General features: G+C 47.8%; 1 protein-coding gene across 3 annotated transcripts in view; it reads left to right on the top strand.

The window, feature by feature from the left end:
* LRIG1 (leucine rich repeats and immunoglobulin like domains 1) overlaps window positions 1-20,797 on the top strand; it is a 116,988-nt gene that overhangs the window by 65,235 nt on the left and 30,956 nt on the right. For all 3 annotated transcript variants that reach the window (XM_047778829.1, XM_047778839.1, XM_047778848.1), the window contains exons 4-6: window positions 15,174-15,311; window positions 17,262-17,405; window positions 19,051-19,194. In XM_047778829.1, the coding sequence (XP_047634785.1) occupies window positions 15,174-15,311; window positions 17,262-17,405; window positions 19,051-19,194 (426 nt within the window). The remainder of the gene's footprint in view (window positions 1-15,173; window positions 15,312-17,261; window positions 17,406-19,050; window positions 19,195-20,797) is intronic.

Raw genomic sequence — 20,797 nt, 5'->3', positions numbered from 1 at the left:
GTGGGTGGAACACACTTTGGTCAACCTCTTGGCTCTTAGGAATAAAGCCACTGTGAACATCTTTGTATGAACATAAATTTTCATTTCTCTGGGAGAAATGCCCTAGAGGGTAATTGCTGTATCATATGGTAGTTATTTGTTTGATTTTGTTAAGAAAGTGCCATACTTTATCTGAGTGCCTGCACTCCTACCAGCAATGGGGGAATGATCTGGTTCTCCACATCATGGCCAGCATTAGGTATTGTCAGTATGCTTTTATTTTAGCCATTCAGTTGGTGCATATTGATTTTTTTATGGTGGTTTTAATTTGCATTGCCCTAATGGCTAATGATGTTGAACATTATTTCATGTGCTTACTTCTCATCTGTATATTCTTTTTGGAGCAACATCTGTTCATGTCTTTTGTCTCTTTTCTAACTGGGTTGTTTGTGGGGGGGGGGGGTTGCTGTTGAGTTTTGAGAGTTCTCTTTTTTTTTTGCTTTTTAGGGCCACACCTGTGGCATATGGACTTTCCCAGGCTAGGGGTCCAATCAGAGCTACAGCTGCCGGCCTGCGCCACAGCCACAGCAACGCCATATCTGAGCCATGTCTGCAACCTACACCAGAGCTCACGGCAATACCGGATCCTTAACCCACCGAGTGAGGCCAGGGATCAAACATGCATCCTCATGAAACCTAGTCAGGTTTGTTAACCACTGAGCCACAAAGGGAACTCCCTGAGAGTTCTTTATATATTCTAGTTACTAGTTCTTTGTTGGATATGTGGTGTGAAAATATTTTCTCCCAGTCTGTAGCTTGCCTTTGCATCTTAAACAGGATCTTTCCTAGAGCAAATGTTTTTAGTTTGGGTATAAGTCTAGTATATTAGTTTTTCCTTTTATGGATTGTGCTTTTAATATCAAATCTAAAACTTTGGCCTACCTTTAGATCTCAAAAGTAGATTTCTCCTGTGTTTTTTCTTAAAAGTCTTTAGTTTACATTTGACAATTTAGGCCTGTGATCTGTTTTTTAAAACTTAAAGCAAAGGAGAAAATTGAAGCTTGTGGTTTCAAGAAAGAAATGGAGCAGAGTTCCCATTGTGGAATGGGCAACTCCACACCGCCAGGAGGCAAGTTCAGTCCCCGGCCCAGCACAGTGGGTTAAAGGATCTGTATTGCTACAGCTGTAACATTGGTCGCAACTGGGGCTTGGATCTGATACCTGGCCCAGAAGCTCCATATGCTGCTGAGCAGCCAGAAAAAATAAAAAACAAAAAAACAGAGGAAGTGTTGGCTCCTGAAGGATCCCAGAATGGGAAAGATGAGGGTTTGCTGTGGTTCTGGGGTGGAGCACAGAGGTGCTGGAGTCCATACCACTTTGATCTTGTAGCAGGTCTTATCTCAGGGTGGATAAGAAGGATTGCATTAAAGGGTCTACTCCTTAATCCCACCCATACACATCCTTAACCTTCCCCAAGTGCAGTCAGGTTGTGTGCTGAGGGCTTGGGAAATTGCGTGGTAAGAGATATCCTAAATCATATGATCCAGAGATCAAAAGTCTTCCAGATGGGGCAGGAAGCCAGCCTGGTTTTATTTCTAAAGGCACGGCAATGGTATTACTCCCCAGAGGCAGGGGGGCCAGTCCTGGAGGCTGCAACCAAGTGCTGAATAGCTTTCTCTGCTGGTGGAGCTGCAGAGCTGCCGGGAAGCTGGCGCTGGAAGCCCAGAAATGTACCAGTGGCCGGCCTTTCGGAGGGAATTTCAGGAGCACCCCAGCACCCATAGTCCTATGCTCTTTCAGCCATGGAGAGCTGCACAGCCTGGAGTCAGAGGGGCTCGTGTGCCTCTTAGCTGGGTGACCCCAGACCAGTGTCTTACCCTCTCTGAGACTGGATGAGCAGGTGCCTTCTGTGGGGAAGCACAGTGGGTGAACAGATTTCTTCTGCTCCCTGAAAAGTGCCCAGTTTTGTCTTGTCATACTTCCTGCCTGAGGATAGAAGAGCCACTTTGACTCACCTATTTAGGGGCTATGCCAGCCATCTTAAAAATAAATAAGGGAGATCTGGACCCTGCAGCAACTGTGCACTGATGCACTGTGGGCCGAAGGTCTCAGAGGCCCACGTGTACGTGGGGAAGGGGCAGGGCGAGGGCCATTAGCTGTGGGCGATGGCAGGATATGCCTTCCCTCATCTGCCATTGGGTCCTCCTCCATTTGAATCACAGGCTGGGGAGGCAGGGGGGGTGTTGGGGGGTGGCTCTGGCAGATTCTGAGAAGAAGCGGGAGGCACAGGATACTGTCCAGAGAAGCCTTCTTCCCTCGGGGTGGCTCTGCCCACTTCTGTTCATGAGGCAGTGCCACATTCGAGTAGGAGTGTGGGATGAGGCTTTGTGTCTGGGCTTCTGTCTGGCCCTGCTGCTTCCTGCCAGTTCACCTTCTTACACCTTATCACCCCTGTCTGTAAAATGGGGATGGTAACAGTATCCGCCTCTGGGGCTGTCATGAGGATTCAAGGAGCTGAGCCAGAGCCTGGTTCCTGGTGAGCATGAATGAAACACTAGATTTGTTAGTCCTGGTCCAGCACTGTGTCTACTGAGAAGAAAGTGTGTGTTTCCTCTGTGGCCAAGTGGCAAGGGTGCTAACTTGGGCATAGGACCCGTTTCCTGGTAGCTGCAGAGGCCCCCAGGGTTCCATCCACAGCAGGCCTGGAGATGCTGGGATTTGAGGGTAGAACTAACACCATTCCTGCTTGGGTGAAGGGTGCCTGATAAATGAGGGGAGGAACTCTGAGGGGTGGCCCTGGGGCCCTGCCCTGCCAGCACCCTTTCAGGAAAGGCCCCTGTTCCGCACGTGGGCCCCTCAACTGTGTCCACATCCAGGGCCCTCCACCTCAGGACCATCAGGTGGGCCAAGTGTTTTAAATTTTTAAGGATCAGGTCCCAAAGTTTAGTGTCTAAGGTTGTTCTTAGTTGCTTTGTGAAATAATCACTTATTTGATTTACATAATTGAAGAGCACATTAAAAGATGATGTAAAAGAGAGGTAGGAAATTCCCATATCAGCCCACTGTCCCAGAGCTCCAAGTTACAGTTCTCCCTGCCTTTTCCTGCCCATGTCATCCTATCTTTTGCTTTAGCAGGCTGCACGGACAGTCTCCGAGTACTTGAGTTTTGGGCAGCTTGATGCCCGAGGCTGAAAGGGGAACCTGGCCCTGAGAGGGACAAAGGTACTTTCCTTTGGATTTTTTTTTTTTTTTGGTCTTTTTTTGTCTTTTGAAGCCTGTACCCGTGGCATATGGAGGTTTCCAGGCTAGGGGTCTAATTGGATCTGTAGCCTCCAGCCTATGCCAGAGCCACAGCAACACCAGATTCAAGCCGCATCTGTGACCTACACCACAGCTCACGGCAACACCGGATTCTTAACCCACTGAGCGAGGCCAGGGATCGAACCTGAAACCTCATGGGAACTCCTCCTTTGGAAATCTTGAGTGAGGCCTCCATGCTGTTTCTCTTTGGTGGTTGTGGGTTTTTTTTTTTTTTTTTCCCCCTCCCAAGTCCTGGTTGATGAGGTGGAGGTGAAGCAAAAACACCAGGTCTGGGAAGAACTAATGACCCAGCCTGTTGGTCTTAGATCCCTAGATGATCTCCTATGCTCCCACCACCCCACCAGCCACTGTCCAGCCTTTATGGACCTTAGGGAGAGGTGCTTTCTCTGTTGGTCAGTTAAAGGGGACCTCCCCACTGCAGCGTCTTCGCATCCTCTGGGAAGGGCTGGGTGGATACCCCTTGATAGGACCCAGGCTTCACAGGTGCTCTGACTGCCTGGTTCCTGATGGCTGCCATCCCTCCATCTTTCCCACCTTTCTTTGTCGGGGACGGTAGCGCAGCCCTTGAGTCTGGGAGAATGTGAGCCTCTAGCTTGCAGTTAGGCTTGCCACTGGCCCTCCCTGCAGAGCCAAACAGGCACGGACCTAGAGGCCTTGAAAATTGTAATGAGGAAGAGAAATTGGGCAAGTCCAGTTGAGCCACATTGCACCCACGGGTTCCTTGCTGGCACTGGGTCTGTGGTTCTGACAGCTGGGTGCTCTGCCGGCTTCCAGGCCGGACCCCTCATCTGAGAGGTAGACAGGACCACATCTAAGTGGTGCAGTGTGCAGGTGGTAGGTTGCCAGGAAAGGGGGAGAAAAGGCAGGATTGACTCATTTAGAGGAAGATAAAGCCAAGAGTGGTCGTGTCTGTTTTGACCACAAGAGAGAAAGCCTTGGTTTTCTGATCCAGGTGCCCCCTGTGGATGGCAATTAGGTGGAGCAGCTCATGGTTCCTGACCTTCCCTCTCCTGACTCAGCTCAGTGCTGCTCAGCCCTGCCCAGATTGGGCAGGTGACCTCCCTGTGGTCACAGAACTGAGTCCCCAGCCAGCCCTCAGAAGTCCCTGCCAGTGTGAAATGCCACAGCCCTTCTCCCTGGGGAGTGCCGACCAGACATGGCTTCTGGGGCTTACTCAGGTCACTTGATTCCAGGTGGAACTTACCTGATTGAACTTCTCCTCCCTCTTTTGTTTCATGGCCAAGCAGGCATGGGCAAGGGTGTGTTTGGAGATGGAGACACCAGTAGGGCTGAGCTGACTCTTGCTGCGGGGTTGGGGAGGGAGGGACGGTTGGCCACTGTGTGAATGCCTGGAGTTGTCTCGGCTTTGCCATCCCTGGCTCATCAACGGGTGTCTGGATTTGGGGTCAAATTGAACCTGGGAGGTGTACCTGAAAATTCATTGCACTTGACATTTTCTTATAACGAGTATCAGCTTATCTACCTAAAAAAAAATTAATTCTACATTACATTAAAATTCTTAAAAAAAATTAATTTGGATGATTGGTCTTTCCTCAGAGTGGTATTTGTTTGTTTGTTTTTGCATTTTAGGGCTGTACCTGTGACATATAGAAGTTCCCAGGCTAGGGGTCGAATTGGAGCTACAGATGGCTGCCTAAGCCATAGTCACAGCCTTGCCAGATCCAGGCCTCACCTGTGACCTACAGCACAGCTCAAGGCTACACCAGATCCTTAACCCACTGAGCAGGGCCAAAGATCAAACCCTCGTCCTCATGGTTACTAGTCGGGTTTGTTACTGCTGAGCCACAACGGGAACTCCTTGTTTGTTTATTTTCTGAATAACACTCTGCTGTTCTGGAATGCAATGGTGAACATAGGAGACTGAACTCAAGTCTTAATTCATTTGTTTGTTCAACAGCTATTTATTGAGTGTCTGAGTGTCATTTATGTTCTACGCATGGTTCTAGGTGCTAAAGACATAGCAGTAACGAAAACCTGCTAAATCTCAGCCCTGTGTAGCTTACATCCTAATGATGTAATGATCTTGGGACTCCTTAGTACCGTAGGAGGTTTTGTTTCATTCTGTTTATAATTAATAGACTTCTAGGGCAGTTTTAGGTTTACAAAAAAATGGAGAAGAAAGTACAGAGACCTTGGAAGCATCTACCTTCCCCCTCCAGTTTCTACTCTTGTTAGTAACATCTTGCATTAGTGTGGTGCATTGTTACAGTTGAAGGGCCAGTGTTGATACATTATTACTATCTAAACCTATAGTGTTGGTGAAAATTCACTGTTGGTGTTAGACATTCCGGGGGCTTCTGTAAACATTCAGTGATATGTATTTACCATTACAGTTATCACACAGAATCGTTTCATTGTCCTAAGAGTCCCTTGTGTGTCACCCATTCAAATCTCTCTCTCCCCCAAGTCCCTGGCAACAACTCATCTTTTTACCGTCCTCATAGTTTTGCCTTTTCCAGAATATCCTGTATTTGGAAGCATACAACTAGGTTGCCTTTTCTGATTAACCTCTTTCACTTGGCAATGTGCATTTCCCCAGCAGGTTTGTTTTTGTTCTGTGTCTGTAGTTTGGATTGGATCCTGATGATTTGCTGTCCTTCGTGGCTTGGGTCACTCTCAACCTCACAGAACCGTGGTGGCTGACTCTTGGCTGTGCCTTGGTTTCTTCATTCCAGATCATGGCTTTCCAGCTCCCTGTGGATAAGCCGGTGGGTGGGAGAAGCAAGCAGGATCTGGTGTATTGAGGCGTCTGGGGCCTGGCTCCTCCATAGGGATGGGACCTTAGGTCCCCTTCACAAGGACTTCATGGAAACAGTCTGTTGAAGACCCCAAGGGGAAAGTAACCCCGAAGGAAGTGAATGGGTCAGGAGGTTGGTTGACGTGGCCCCATCCTGCCTTTGGAGGGGCTGACCCTGCCTGGCGGAGGCTGTTTATCCCGCCACTGGGCTGCTCTTGTTTTTTATCCGATCTCCACCTGAATAAACAGATCCGGAACGTCCTCTGCAGCCAGGCTGAGAATCGGCCAAAATTCCCCAGGGAACTGGTGATTCACCAGCAGCCGCTGTGGGGGAGAGGGGGTGAGCAAGAGACAGAAGGAGACCTGCTTACTCGGAGTCTCATTTCCTGTCCAGCAAATAACCCAGGCGGGGCCATTCTTATGAGGCACTGGTTTCTTCGAGCACATTATCGATGTATGTAAGAGCACAGATGGTTTTGGTTTTCATTTTTAAGGAGATGAATGTAAAGCAGCCTTGTGAGAAGGTGATGCTTTCTACTGTCATTCAGAGAAGAGAGACTTTTCTTCCCCTGGGCCTAGGAAAGCTCTCCTGGGTTCAAGTGTTATTTTAAAAATTCCCTTAGCTTCATTTTCAAGGTGCATATGGACCCTGGTCCCAACAACAGGCACAGTCAGTTTTCTTACCAATTTGGGACTTAGAATTATTAATTCTCTCCCCCCCCACTTTGGGTGCTCATGAGGCCCCCACTTATAATAAAATCACTCTGTCTGACACCTGGACAAGATGAGATTGTGCTCTGTCATGCTCTGTGGTCCTAGGCTGTGTTCCTAATGCTTTGGGTGGGGGAGGGATACAGGGCAAGGGACACACAAGGGTGGTGGCATCTGAGAAAGTGGTTGAAAAAAAAGTTCCTGTTATGGCTAAAGTGGTAAGGACTCAGGCTCAGTCCCTGGCCTCGTTCACTGGGCTAAGGATCCAGCGTTGCTGTGAGCTGTGGTGTATGTCGCAGACCGTGGCTCAGATTTGGCATTGCTCTGGCTGTGGCGTAGGCTGGTAGCTACAGCTCAGATTCGACCACTAGCCTGGGAACTTTCATGTGCTGCAGGTGTGGCAAGAAAAAAAAAAGAAAGAGAAAAGGTCATTGGTCTAGACTGCATGAAACATGGCACCTTGGATCAGATGGCTTTTCCGATTCGTTTCAGCCTTGGGGAATTTGGTTTAAAGGAAAACCGCTGGTGTCTGCTGAGGCCAAACATGTGCGTGCTTGAAAGCTGTGTAGCAGGGCCACCCTAGACATTGACACCTAGTACAAATGCATGCAAATGTGTGCCAAAAGATAGGTGGAAAATGCATGTCCCTGTGCATCACTGTGATTTTTGCAGTAACCCAAGCTGGAAATAACTCAGTGTCCATCAGCAGTAGAATGAAAAGCAAATTGCTTTATATAGTATGTAGTCCCTCAAGAGAAATACTACACAATGGTGAAAAAGAATTAAGTCCTGCCAGTGCAACTACATGGATGTATCTCATGATGTGGAGTTGAAATAGCCAGATACAGGAGGATATATAGGGAACGATTCCAAATAGATCAAGTATAGCAATAGGAAAAATTAATCATAGGTTGTAGAAATTAAGATTCCTTTTGGAAAGAATAAATGACAAGGAAAGTGATGGAAGGGAGCTGGCTGGGATGTTGGAAATGTTCTGTATCTGTCATGTGCATGGGCGCAGACATTTTATAAAAATGCACCGAGTTCTGCCTTTACCGTTTATGCCCTTTTCAGTTATGCCTGCAATATTTAATGAAAACATCTGCAAACAAACAGAACAGCAGCCACCCCGGATGCTGTGACCTGTTGGATAGTGCTGTATTTTTCAACAGAGGAGAAATCATCATCTTCTTGTGTGTTCTTGAAATGATTAACATCTTTGGGTGCTTGCAGTAATACAGTGAAGCCCCTTAGGTAGACACCAGGGCTGCTCTGCCCTGCACTGGCTTCTGTACTCAATCGATAATATTGTATACACACCTTCATTCTGATCATTTTCATCAGCCCTCAAAGCATCTGGTACGTGTGGCAGTGGGGTTAGGTGCTATGGTGTAAAGCCAGAGAATAAAAATAAGAATTCTTATTCCAGGCATAAGAATTCCAGGGCAGCACAGTGATGGGCCAGGTGCAAAGTGCCATGGGTACTCAGACTGCTGGGTGTGGAGTTTGATTAACTATGTATGCTGGGGTCACTCTGGGGAATGGCGAGGGAAGGGATGGGAGTGGTGGCAGATGTATTGTTTTTTTCCCTCATTTCTGGGCTAGATTGTGTGAAACTCTTAGTTCAAATGAGGCAAGAGCTGTAATTTGAATTTTGCTGATTTTTGAAAGCTTAATGTTGTAGTAACATTATGGAATGTTTGCTGTTTCTAGTAAGAGTTGATGCTCCAGAGGTTAACCACATGGACTCTTGTGAGTCACCATAACTGTCCGAGAGAGCCGAAGGGCATGCCTGCTTAAATGTTAGGGCTGGTGTGTTGGCCAGCTTCAATATGCTTCTTTCTGCCTCATGGGAAGAGGTAAAAAAATTAAGGAGGTACAGTGTGAATCTCGGTTCTCTGTAAGATCATGCTGTTTGCCAGCCTGTCTCCTCTGGCTCCAGTGAAGAACCTGGATCATCTTCTGAGGACCATATTAATGAGGTGAACTTAAGTTTCACTTCACTTCCTGAAGGGGTAGAAAAGACATCAGTGGGGGCGATTGTGATGTCTGGACTCTCGAAGGAGCCTGGGAGGGTTCTCTCTCTGCTGCAGAGAGGCATTTAGCCCAATTTTTCAGGGGTTTCAACCAGATACAGAAAGAGTAATTTACACACATTCCAAAACTATACAAGAACTAGAATTAGAATCTGGGTCCCTGTCCCTCAGAAACCCAGACTGGTTGCAATAGTGTAGACCCAGGGGTCAGTGAACTAGTCAGGGGGCCAGATCTGGCTCATAGCTTGTTTTCGTAAATAAAGTTTTATTGGAACACAGCCACATGAGTTGGTTTACGTATTGTCTCTGGCTGCTTTTATACCCCAGCATCAGAGTTGAATTGTCATGATAGAAACCAAATGACCCACAAAGCTGAAGATGTTTAAAATCTGGCTCATTTATAGAATACACCACTGATCCCTAGTTGTAGACAGTAGGTGCATAATTTCAGCAACCAGCTGTGTCACATTTGACCCACCTTGACCCTGTCTCCTTTGATCTCCTTGCACACTCCTCCTAGCTGTTATCTGGGACATGAGATCTTTTCCACCACGAACGGGAATACCTTATAAACCCTTGTTTACAGAACTGTGGTGGAAAAAAATCACTTATGATAAAAAGTTTTAAACGTTGGTTTCAAATGCCTCCGTCTGTTTTACTGTCTTAACTACAGCTTGGAAAATGTAGCCAAGTGGAGAGAGCTTATCTTGCCCGCTCTCTGCCTTTGAAGCCTGATTTCATTTGTGAAGCCTTTAACAGGTGTTGGTTTAATAGACTCCTGCTGTATTAAGTTTTCCACGCCCCAGAGGGCAGCCTGAGGGGTAAACCAACACGGGCTGGAGGCTCAGCCTGCACGATCTGGCCACCAGCCCCTTCCCCCAGTTCCTGTCACCACAGAGTCATTCTAATTCTGTTTGGTGGTAGAGGAAAGGCCGGGCTGCTTCTTTGATGAGACTACTTCCACTATTCTCTCCCTTTCCCTCTCCTCACGTTTTTTTTTTTGGTTTGTTTTTTTTTTTGTTTGTTTGTTTTTTTTTTTTTTTTTGGTAAACCCACGAGCATCGCTTTGCAGCTTATCTGCAGTGTTCTCGTCTTTCTATTCAGAATATCCTTAAGTAAGAACTGGAGCTTCCTCTGCCTTATTTGCTGAGATTTGCCCTGCACAGCCTTCTGCAGATACGCTATACATGGAGGACTCAGGGAGGCTGGTACAGAAGCAGGCCTGGCTGAGGCCAGTGACGCAGACCAGCCTGAGCTGACCCGGGAAGGGCCAACCAGCATTCACATCTAGCCAAGCTCTGCTGAAGGATTATGGCTTGAATCTGGGATAGTGCACTTAAAATTCTGTCTGGAGAGCCTCTCCAATGGGCTGGAAAGTCCTGCTCCCCCCTGGGTTTACATGCTGGCTCTTCTCAGTTCCCAGCTGTGTGACCTCGGGCAAAATCCAGCAGAGCTCTGAGCTTTGATGTCTTCAGCTGTAAAGCAGAGATGATGCTGGTACCTGCCTCATGAGGTTATCATTTCACAGGGCCTGCTGCAGAGAGGTGTTCAGTAATTGGTTGGCTATTGTTAAAAAGAATGTGGACTACGATTCAGAGGTTGTAAAGATGACTGTGGACCTTCTTGGGAACTGGACAGTGAATTAAAGGAGTGATGTGACCACCATGTTGCACGTGGCATAAAAAACATGGAGAGTGGAGTTCCTGTTGTGGCTCAGCAATAACGAACCCAACTAGTATCCGTGAGGATGCAGGTTTGATCCCTGGGCTCACTCAGTGGGTTAAAGGATCCAGTGTTGCCATGAGCTGTGGTATAGGTTGCAGACAGGGCTTGCCTGGATCCTGCATTGCTGTGGCTGTGGTGTAGTGTGGGGGCTACAGCTCCAATCTGGCCCCTAGCCTGAGAACTTCCATGATGCGAGGATGTGGCCCTAAAAAAAAAAAGCCATGGAGAGCTTGGAGTTCCCTGGTAGCTCGGGTTAAGGATCCGGTGTTGTCACTGTTGTGGGTTGGGTCACTGCTGTTGTCCAGGTTCAATCCCAGGCCAGAGAACTTGTGTATGCCATGGGTGTGGCCAAAAGCAGAAACGTGGGGAGTCTTATGAACATGGGACACCTCTCAAAAAGGAAGTGGGAGGCTTCCCTTGAATACTGGCTATTTGATCTAAGCTTGATTGGTGGGCATCTGGAATGGATGTCCCTGGGGTAGGGTTTGGTGGGCTGGGGTCAGGGGTTGGGCTTGAGTCTCACTTGCTGCAGGAGTGAGACGGGAGATGTAATCTAGCTGGCTGGGAACCCATCAGATCTCTAGCCCCTCTGAGTCCTGTAGAAACTTCAGCCTAGGATTTAATTTGATGCACAGCTTCTCAAGTAGCCCTATCTCCCAGTGGCTGGGTTTTTGACACTCTGCAGCTGGAGCAGGCTTGTTTCAAGCTAAGAGTGAGAGTTCTGAGTCAGCCTTTTGTTCCTGAGAGAGGAGTCAGACCTGCCTGTTTGCACTGAAATATGGCAGAGGAATAGGAACCATTCATTCCTTCTTTTTCCAGAGCACCTCCTACAAGCTAGATACTGAGCCTGGCTCTGAGGATACAAATGTGGCTAATTAGAGAACTTGTTTTATTTAATACCTGCTACATGTCAGGTCACATCAGTTCGTGGGGCATGGGAACTTAATAGCCTACTTTATAGTGGTTCACACCTGTAGTGTGGTATAAGGGGGATTTGAACTTAGGTAGAGTGATGCCCTTGGCATGTTCCAGCACACAAAGAACTCCTGGCCTGAGACATCTAATAAGATTTGATTTTTGCTTTCTGAGAGAAGGGAAACAGACCTCTCCAGGAGCACAGAGCTGTGTGGTCACCTCGCCTGAATGTAAGGAATTCAGGAAGAGTTTGATCAGGGCACTGGGCTAGAGTAGAGCAGAGAGACCAAACCTGGGGGAAGAGATGATATGAGTATTCGTTGAGGCCCAAGGAGCTCTGAAGTCACTGTGGGCTAGGTCATTTGCCTCTACAGTGCTACCCAAGGCAGTTGACATACTCTTTCTTTCCTTCATGTTTCTGGATAAATTCATCCACTCGCATGGTTTCCTTCTGCTTAAATACTGGTGAGTCCCAAATCTGTGTCTAGCCTCAGCCTTTCTGAATTCAGCTGTGATTCATTCTTTGTGATTCTTTCAGCAGTTACTTATTAAGGATGTACTATGGACCTCAGACTGTTCCACTGGTTGGAGACACAGTAGTGGTCAAAACAGACAACTTCTTAGCCTTCGTGGAGCCACATTCTGGTACAAGAGAAGATGTTAAAGTAGAAATAAGCAAAATACTGGGTATATTAGGTGATAACTAGAAGTATTGAGGGAAATAAAGCAGGCAAGAGGTATGGAAAGTGTGTGTGTGTGTGTGTGTGTGTGTGTGTTTGTGTCTGTGAGAGAGAGGGAGAGAGACATCTTGGGGAAGAGCATTCATTCCAAGCAATGGGAAAGGCAAGTGCAAATGTCCTGAGGCAGGAGGAGGCTGCCCGCTGTGTCTGTGGGGCAGAGTGCAAGGTGGAAGAGTAGGAAGTGAAGCGGTAAGGCACGTGTGTGGCAGATCACATGGGCTATGGAGGTCCTTGTGAGGACTCAGTCCTAAGTGAGGAGAGCCATTGTTTGAATTTTAGGCAAAAAAGTCCTGTGACCTGACTTGATTTTTGCTTTGTTTTGTCTTTAAATTGTAGTAAAATATACATCACATGAAATTTACCGTCTTAATCATTTTCGAAGTGTACAGTTCAGTAGTGTTAAGTACACTTGTGTTGTGTCACCAAGCTCCAGAGCTTTCTGCATCTTGGAAAATGAAAACTCCATGCCTGTTGAAGAGCTCTCCGTGTCCCCTCTCCCCAGCTTCTGGTGACTTGCACTGAACTTGCCATCTCAACAAATTTGTCTGCTCTAGGTACCTCATGGAAGTGGAGTCATACAGTGTTTGTCTTTGGTGACTGGCTTTTTTCACTCAGCTCAGTGTCTTCAAGATTCATCCATGTTGCAGCATGTGTCACAACTTCTTTTTTTAAGGCTGAATAATAGTCCATTGTAAGTGTATACCACGTGGTGTTTGTCCATCCATCCATCTGTCCATCTACCCATCAGCCATTGGGTTGCTTCATCTTTTGGCTACTGTGAATAATGCTGCTCTGAACATGGGTATACAGATACCGCTTTGAGATCTGCTTTCAGTTCTTTTGAATGTATACCCAGAAGTAGATTGCTGGGTCGGTCACCTGCTGGTAATTCGGTGCTTAATTTTTTGAGGAATACCGTACCATTTTCTTCAGCAGCTGCATCAGGATTCCAGTTTCTGCACATCCTTACCCACACTTACTATTCCTCACCCATCCTCACTCCCATGCTCCGTTGTTTCTTGGTCTCCGTGGCTGCCTCTTCTGCTCAACAGGGAACTCTGGCCAGTGTGTGAAAGAGACCCGTCATCATCACAGCATCCTTCCTCCAGCCCAGGCCTGGCACCGAGTAGGGGCCCAGAACATGTCTGATTCAATGAATAGATACACAGAAAGGAGGAGGAAGGTGTAAGCTGAAAGAGACAGTGGGAGAAGTGGGGGGGCTCGCAGCTGTCCCATGGTCCTTTGGACTGCATCATACAGTCCCTCTGTGTGCGACTTTGGGCCAACATCAAGGCGCCCCTTCCTTTCTTTTCTCAGACCTTCTCTTCCTGGCTCCCTGGTACTGCATTCAGTGTTTCTGGATGAGGCTCAGCTCTTGTTCCCTTTATTTCTTATTCTTTTTTTCCCATACTTTACATAATAAAGGTTTTCTTCTCTATTCTTTATTTTCCCTTTTTTCTTTTAGAGTCAGAAAACTGAAGAGACTATCTTTATTAAGAACTTAATAAAGAACTGGAAGGAAGCAGCCGGGGGTGGGGGGAGCATGGAGGGAAAAGTGGCCTTTCATTCTGGGGAGATTTCACCGTGTGGAGAGCTGAACCTTTGTCAATGGACTTTTGGGTTCTGGGCCTGGGAGCGATGGGAAGAAAACAAAGGCGTCGGCGAGAAGCCCTGGAGCTTCTGGGAAAGAGGGCCTTGTTTATGCCTGCTGGAACCGATCTGGTCAAGTGTTTGTTTAAAAGGGATGCCACTTGGTTAGCGACGCCTGGCTCACTTGTGTCGTGTTTGAAATTGCTTGGATTGGCCGGAGCCCCCGACACTGTTGACTCAGAAGCTGGCCCAAGTGAGGGCCTGGAGCCCAGAGACTTTTGGGTTCTGGAGGATATTGGGATTCGGCTGCGCTGGTTTGAATATGCCAGGCAGAGCCAAGCCCATGAGGGGCCTACCGGTTCCCTCCAGCCTTGGTTAGTGTTTGTCGAATATCTCCTAATGAATAAACGCAGTTTGGTGAGTTAGACTGTGGGGTTTTCAGAAAGAGGACTAAAAGACGAATGCATTGTGGAAGGGAGTAAACACTGAACACAGATGCAACCATCTGCCAGTCTTGTCAGTGTGGTTTGGGGGCCCCTCCATGCCCCTTGTGCCTGTCAGGGCAGTTAGGGGCACGGTCCCATCTTCCAGATGAGGAAACTGAGGAACAGAGCTGTCAGGGGGCGGGGGTAGAGTCCAGTTAGACCCAGCACCAAGCTCCCGTTTCCCTTACCAGGTTGTCAGATTTTGTAATTTTTTTTTGTTCATCCCTTGTGCCTGTCACCACACCTGGTACATGGCAGGTGTGGATAAAATGTGAGGCATGAAATGATGCATCAAGTTGGATTACATGGAACTCTGGGCTCTGGGGCCTGCACTCTTGCAAGATGGGTTTGTTCTGGGTTCTGAAGGTTCTAGGTGAGAGCCATATCAGAAGCTGGCTGGTCAGCCTAGGCACATCCTTTATGGAAACGTGTACCAGTGACTTCTGGGTACCACTTGTGCCAGGCTGCTCTTCACATTTCGCAAATTTCACTCCTGAGTTCTGGTCCCTGAGGAGAGTAGCCTGGCTTAGAGCTTGGGCAGACAAATTTGTCACAAAAAAATTTGACCTACCTAGCTCCTGGTCTACCAGGTAATAACTGGAGGGGAAGAATAGGAGATCTCTCTCTCTCTTTTTTTTCTTTTCCTTTTCTTATTTTTACAGCCACAGCAACACCAGATCCTTAACCCATTGAGCGAGGCCAGGGATGGAACCTACATCCTCAGAGAGACATCAGGTCCTTAACCCGCCGAGCCACAGTGGGAATGGGAGAGCTCATTTTAAGAGAGTCACTGCATTTGTGTTTTTCTGAAATTGCAAAGCAGCTAGGAAAAAAATGTCTGGAAGAAGTCCAAGGAAAATAGTATTTTCTTTGCAAATGACATGTTAGAGCCACCTCCCTTTGTGTGTTTTAGGCAGCACAATAGGATTCGCAGCGTGGAGGGGAGTCAGCTGAAGGCTTACCTTTCCTTGGAAGTGCTGGATCTCAGCTCCAACAACATCACAGAGATCCGGAGCACCTGCTTCCCACACGGACTGCCCCTGAAGGAGCTGTAAGTGACTCGGCTCTGCCCAGGCCCGGACACAGGTGGATGTTTCCTGCTCTTCGCTGAGTCAGTGGGATGGTCATGCCCCTCCTTTCTCACCCTCCTCAGCAGGCAGGGGACCCAGGTCCGTTGTCCTCTGTGAGCCCTTTTCTAGAGCATCTCCAAATGTAGAAGTTGTTCTGACTGTGCAAAAGGGTGAGGATGCTGAGGCCCAGAGAGGTCAAGTCACCTACAGACTGACCATCATGTAAGAGCGTGATCTAGCTCTTAATGTACGTGGCTCACAAAGCCTGTTTGCTTTCTTCTTCACTGGGCTGCCTTCGGGAAAGTTAGAAAAAAAATTGGAGGTAATTTGACAAGTGACAGGAGGGAGATTCTCTCTGAGGCTTAACCGGCCAGGGCATACCCATTCTGAGCACCCTTGACCCCTCCATCTCTTTGTTGGTCCTTTTCTCTCCTGCCCATCCAGTGTCCCATCTCATACCCAGTTGATAGTAGGCAGAAGAAGAGTAATCAAAGCCTGTTGAACTCACTGCTTGTTCGATAGGAAATGAAAATAGGTAGGAAAATGTTGCTTTGGGTCAGAAACTGAAAACTCAGGCTAAACAGACATGTTCATGTGATGTGTGGGTTCTTATTCCCTGCGTTATTGGGGGCTTGTTCGTGAGGCTGGTTCAGGGGTCATTGTGATCCATCTACTCAGAGGTCAGAGCTAGGCACACAGATTTTCTAAGACCACCGAGGAGAAAAGTGCCTTGGCTATTCCTTAAGCCAGTGTAGTGGTGCTCAGCCCCCAGAGAGGACTTTCGAAAGGTGTCCAGCTGCTACCTGGCACTTCCTTGCTTGGGACAAAGGAACCACAGCTGCTAAATTGAATTGCAGTGACCTTCTCTCTTGGCATAAAGGCATGGGGAACTTTCTATTTTGGCAGATCCTGGCCGGTATATCTTCATCACACAGACTGTTCTTCTTTAATCTGGAGTGTTAAGAACAAACAGTCCAGCTCCATTTGCAAAGAATCCTCATGTGCCCTGTCCTGGGCTGCTGCCTGACAGAGACGAAAAATGCCTTCTCCCCTTTCCTTCCCCAATGTCAAAAATCCTCTCTGTCCTTTTTCCGTGCTGCTTAAGCCACAAAAAAGCAGCATTGGTCCAGGGAAAGTGGAAGGGGAGGTATGTGGGGTAACTTCTCATAGGAATGACCAAATTGTTCCCCCCTTCTCTTTCTTCTTTCTTGATATAATCTACACACAACAGAATGCCCAGTTCCTAACTGCCCAGCACAGTGCATTTTGAGGGGAGGTTCCCCTTACATATCCTGTGAGTGGATGTCCTATGAAATATTGCTTGTTTTTTAAAGAGATTCTATACAGATCCCCCCCCACACTTTTTTTGCCCCCCCCTTTTTTTTGGTGGGGGGCACACCCATGGCACATGGAGTTTCTCAGACTAGAGGTTGAATTGGAGCTATAGCTGCTGGCCTACGCCACAGCCATGCCAGATCCAAGCTGTGTCTGCGACCTACACTGCAGCTCACAGCAATGCCGGATCCACAACCCACTGAGCAAGGCCAGGGATTGAACCCACACTCTCATGGTTCCTAGTCGGATTTGTTTCCGCTGCGCCATGATGGGAACTCACAGATCCCTTTTTAAAAAAATTTTTATTGAGATACAATTGATTTATAATATTACCTTAGTTTTAGGTATACAGCATAGGGGTTCAGTTTTTTATAGATCATATTCCATTTGTAGTTATTATAAGATACTGGTTATATCCTCAATGCTGTACAATATATCCTTGTAGCTTATTTATTTTATCCATGGTAGTTGGTACCTCTTGATCCCCTGCCCCCCTTCGTGCCCCTCCCTCTCTTCCCTCTCTGACGCATTTAAAATTATTTAGAGGTTCTTGTTTGGCTACTAACCACTGCGTTTTCTCTCCCGAACTATTCCAGCAACCTGGCAAGCAATCGGATCAGCACCCTAGAGTCGGGAGCATTTGATGGTCTGTCACGGTCACTGCTGACGCTCCGGCTGAGCAAAAACAGGATCACCCAGCTTCCTGTGAAAGCGTTCAAGTTACCCCGGCTGACACAACTGTGAGTACAGAGACCTGCACTTTAATTAAGCTTATCTAAACTTTACCGAGGCCAGGCTTCCCCCAGGACCTCATCCAAAATGCACCCCCTTCCCAGCTCCCCCTCCATCAGGCTCTGCATAAACTACCATTAATGGCTGTGCGGCAGCACCTAATAAAAGCAAATTAGAAGTTGGGTCTGGTGCCTGCAGTCTGCCTCAGGTTGCTGAGAACCATCCATGGAGGATATTCACGCATGTCCTTGTTGGCACTTTGCAAAATGCCATGAGGAATTGTGTTGCTTAGCTGATCCTGGCTAATGCTTAGCCTGTATGGCTTGGATTCCTTATTTATTGTTGAGGTTTCCGTGGGGTTTTTTGGGGTTTTTTTGGCCCCACCCATGGCATGCAGCAGTTCCCAGACCGCCAATTGAACCCAGGCCACAGCAGTGACAATACTGAGTCCTTAATGATTAGGGCACCAGGGAACTCCAGTTTTTGTGGGGCTTTTTTTTTTTTTTCTTTTTTCTTTTTAAGGAACTGTATAACCTGTGCTGTGACTATTATGGGGTCCAATGTTGCTTAAGTGGTTTGAGAGGAAGTTAGTATAACCAGAGGTGGGAAGTAGAAGATGAGTCGACTTAATCTCATGAAGTAGTTGATTGATTTTTTTTTTTAAATAAAGATATATTTGTTTAGTTTTTTGACCAGCACAGCTGAGTGGCCTCCTAGAAAGTTCTAGGGTTTGTAGTCCAGAAAAACCTCTATTTACCAGAACCTGGTGGACTGTTTGTTCCTTGGTTTTTTGGTTTTCCTCTGTCTTTTTTTTTTTTTTTTTTTTTTGTAGCAGAAGAATGTATCACAGGAAAATAAGCCGATATTGGAGATTTGGTTTAAGCACAACAAAAGAGTTGCTCAGGGCCAGGACTGGGGGAAAGACCAGGTGCCCCTCAGCCTCCTCACTGCTGTTCTTACCCTGCAACACACGTGGATGGTGGGTCCTGGCTGTGCTCTCTCCAGTCCTGGAGGAGCTCCTTGGGCTCAGGACTTGGGTAGCTCATGAGACACTGCAGAAGTATTTGGGGAAAACCAGGGGCTTTCTGGTGAGGCTGTGTTCTCCCGCCCCTTCCTTGAGCGTGACTGATGGGCCAGTCTACCCAATTCCTGAAATCTTTGGGTTCACTGGGGTCTCATCATACTGGAGCTGGAAGGCTGTGTGTGTGTGTGTATGTGTATCCAGATGACCCCTCCTGAGTGCACTCACTTCTCTCTGTCGCTAGAGACCTGAGTACTGCCTGAGGGAGAAGTGTCATTGCCTTTTGAAACCCAGTGGTTAGATCTTCCCTAGGTTGAGGCATCTGGTGTGAATTTTTGCAGTGGAGCCAAGAGACAACTCGCCTAAGACATTCACATCTTGAGTCACTCCTGCTCACTGTGGAGTCATGGGTGCTTAGGGAGGAAATGGCCACCACGCTCGCTCAGTTGTGGACGTGGTGGGTCCCCCTTTTACCCATTAGCAGGGACCAGTCAGTGTCTGCATGCACGTGGCCCCCACTGTGGGTTGGGCTTGCAGGACCTCTTTCCTGAATTGTCCCCAGGGGCTCTATGGGGGTGTTTGTGGGCGGGGTGACTAGGGGATGCTCTGAACTGCTGGCTTTGTCTCTGTAGGGACCTCAATCGGAATCGGATTCGGCTGATTGAAGGCCTAACGTTCCAGGGGCTCGACAGTTTGGAGGTGCTGAAGCTTCAGCGAAACAACATCAGCAAGCTGACGGACGGGGCTTTCTGGGGGCTGGCCAGGATGCACGTGCTGTGAGTGTGGGACTTCGGCTGGACCCAGCGCCCTGCCTGTTGGGACGTCAGCTTGGCCCTGCTCAGTGTCTGTGGGGACGTGGCCAGACCTCAGGGTGTTTTCCTTGCCAGTTAGGAAGATCTCTAGGGGGCGGAGGTGTCAGTAGACCAGGCGCAGGGAGGGGCTGTTTTGCTGGGCTGCTGCCCACCCCTGCTTCCTTCACGGACCGTGGGTTCTCCTTCCCACATTTTCTACCCTCTCCCCCATACCACAGGAAGTGTCCTCTCTCCCTGCCTCAGGTTTGATGGTCTTTCTTGCTGTGCAGGTGGGCCAAAAATGTCGGGTTCATCCTGAGAGATTTATTTATGTTTTGTGAGTCAGTCAAGCCACATGGTGCAGATGTTCCACTTTTATCAAGGGAGTGTTTGCTCCAGCCAGATGTGGACAATTGCGGGGCTTGCTGCCCGCCTGCCAGAGTCACGGAAAACCACGGCAGAGAAGCATCTGGAAAAGGGCAGATGAGGCAGTTTTCTGATCTTCAATTTTTAAACATTGAAATTTATTTTTTTAATCAAAAGAAAGGGATACTGGTAGTTGAGCAATACCAGGGACTGAGGAAAGTGGCCATAGCAGCCCCCTCCAGCTCCCTCTTCTCTCTCTGCCCCAATTCCACTCCCAGGAGGCAGGCAGTTGCTTGAAACCATTTCCATTTTTGTGTTTCTCTGCTGGCAGTCTTGCTGGTGGTTACTCCCAAAGACACTTATACCACTATGTTGATATGTTAACATGAGATTCCTTGCTTTATGGTCAATGATTTAACCTGTTATCCACCCCCAACCCTGACTCCCTCCCAGACTCTCAAAGTTACACCATTCTGTTTATGTCCTTTATCAGTTATCTTGGCAACTGAAACCAAAAAACGAAAGTTCGAATTCAAGTTCCATCCACTCCCTGTGCCGTCCTCATGATCAGAAGCATCCCTCAGTGTCCACACCTTCACACACACACACACACACACACACACACACACACACACACACACACACACGCTTTGATTTGTGAAATGATGGCCTTAGTGCTACTGTTTTGTTCCTCTCTCTGTTCACCTCGGAGTGGCTCTACGTCTGTTTTTACGTATTCAGGAACCCTTTTTCCTTGGAATCCTTAAAAACTGTCATTTTAGATGTTGAAACCCCGGCAGTGGTGTGCTGGGTGGCCTGAGAGTCAAAAGAGAATTGTCAAGGGAAAGTGGAGTTATTAGCACACACTATGTGGTTGCCTGAAGCCTTTGTGATAATGAGTGTGGAGCAGCATTTGCAGTGGTAGCTGCTGTTCCTGAGGCCGGTCATGTGGGGCAGCGTTGTTCCAGGCTGGGCTGTGCTGGGTCCAGAAGTGGAATGATAGTAGCATCCTTACTCTGTAAGCTCAGCAGGAGCTAAGTTCTCAGCACGGATGCTTAAATTCTGACCCATGTTTTCTTCCCTCTCAGACCAGCCCTGTGGAGTTGATACTTCTTGAGTCACTCCACTTTCAGGATGTTCAGGCTCATTTAACCACCCAGGTGGTAAAATTGCAAATTAAATCCAAGTAGTCCAGTGTTGCCATCGTGGCTCAGCAGGTTAT

This window comes from Phacochoerus africanus, chromosome 1 (genome assembly GCF_016906955.1).
Source record: "Phacochoerus africanus isolate WHEZ1 chromosome 1, ROS_Pafr_v1, whole genome shotgun sequence".
NCBI lineage: Eukaryota > Metazoa > Chordata > Mammalia > Artiodactyla > Suidae > Phacochoerus > Phacochoerus africanus.
The sequence above is the reverse complement of the archived record's forward strand: the minus strand, read 5'-3'. Positions and strand labels throughout refer to the sequence as shown.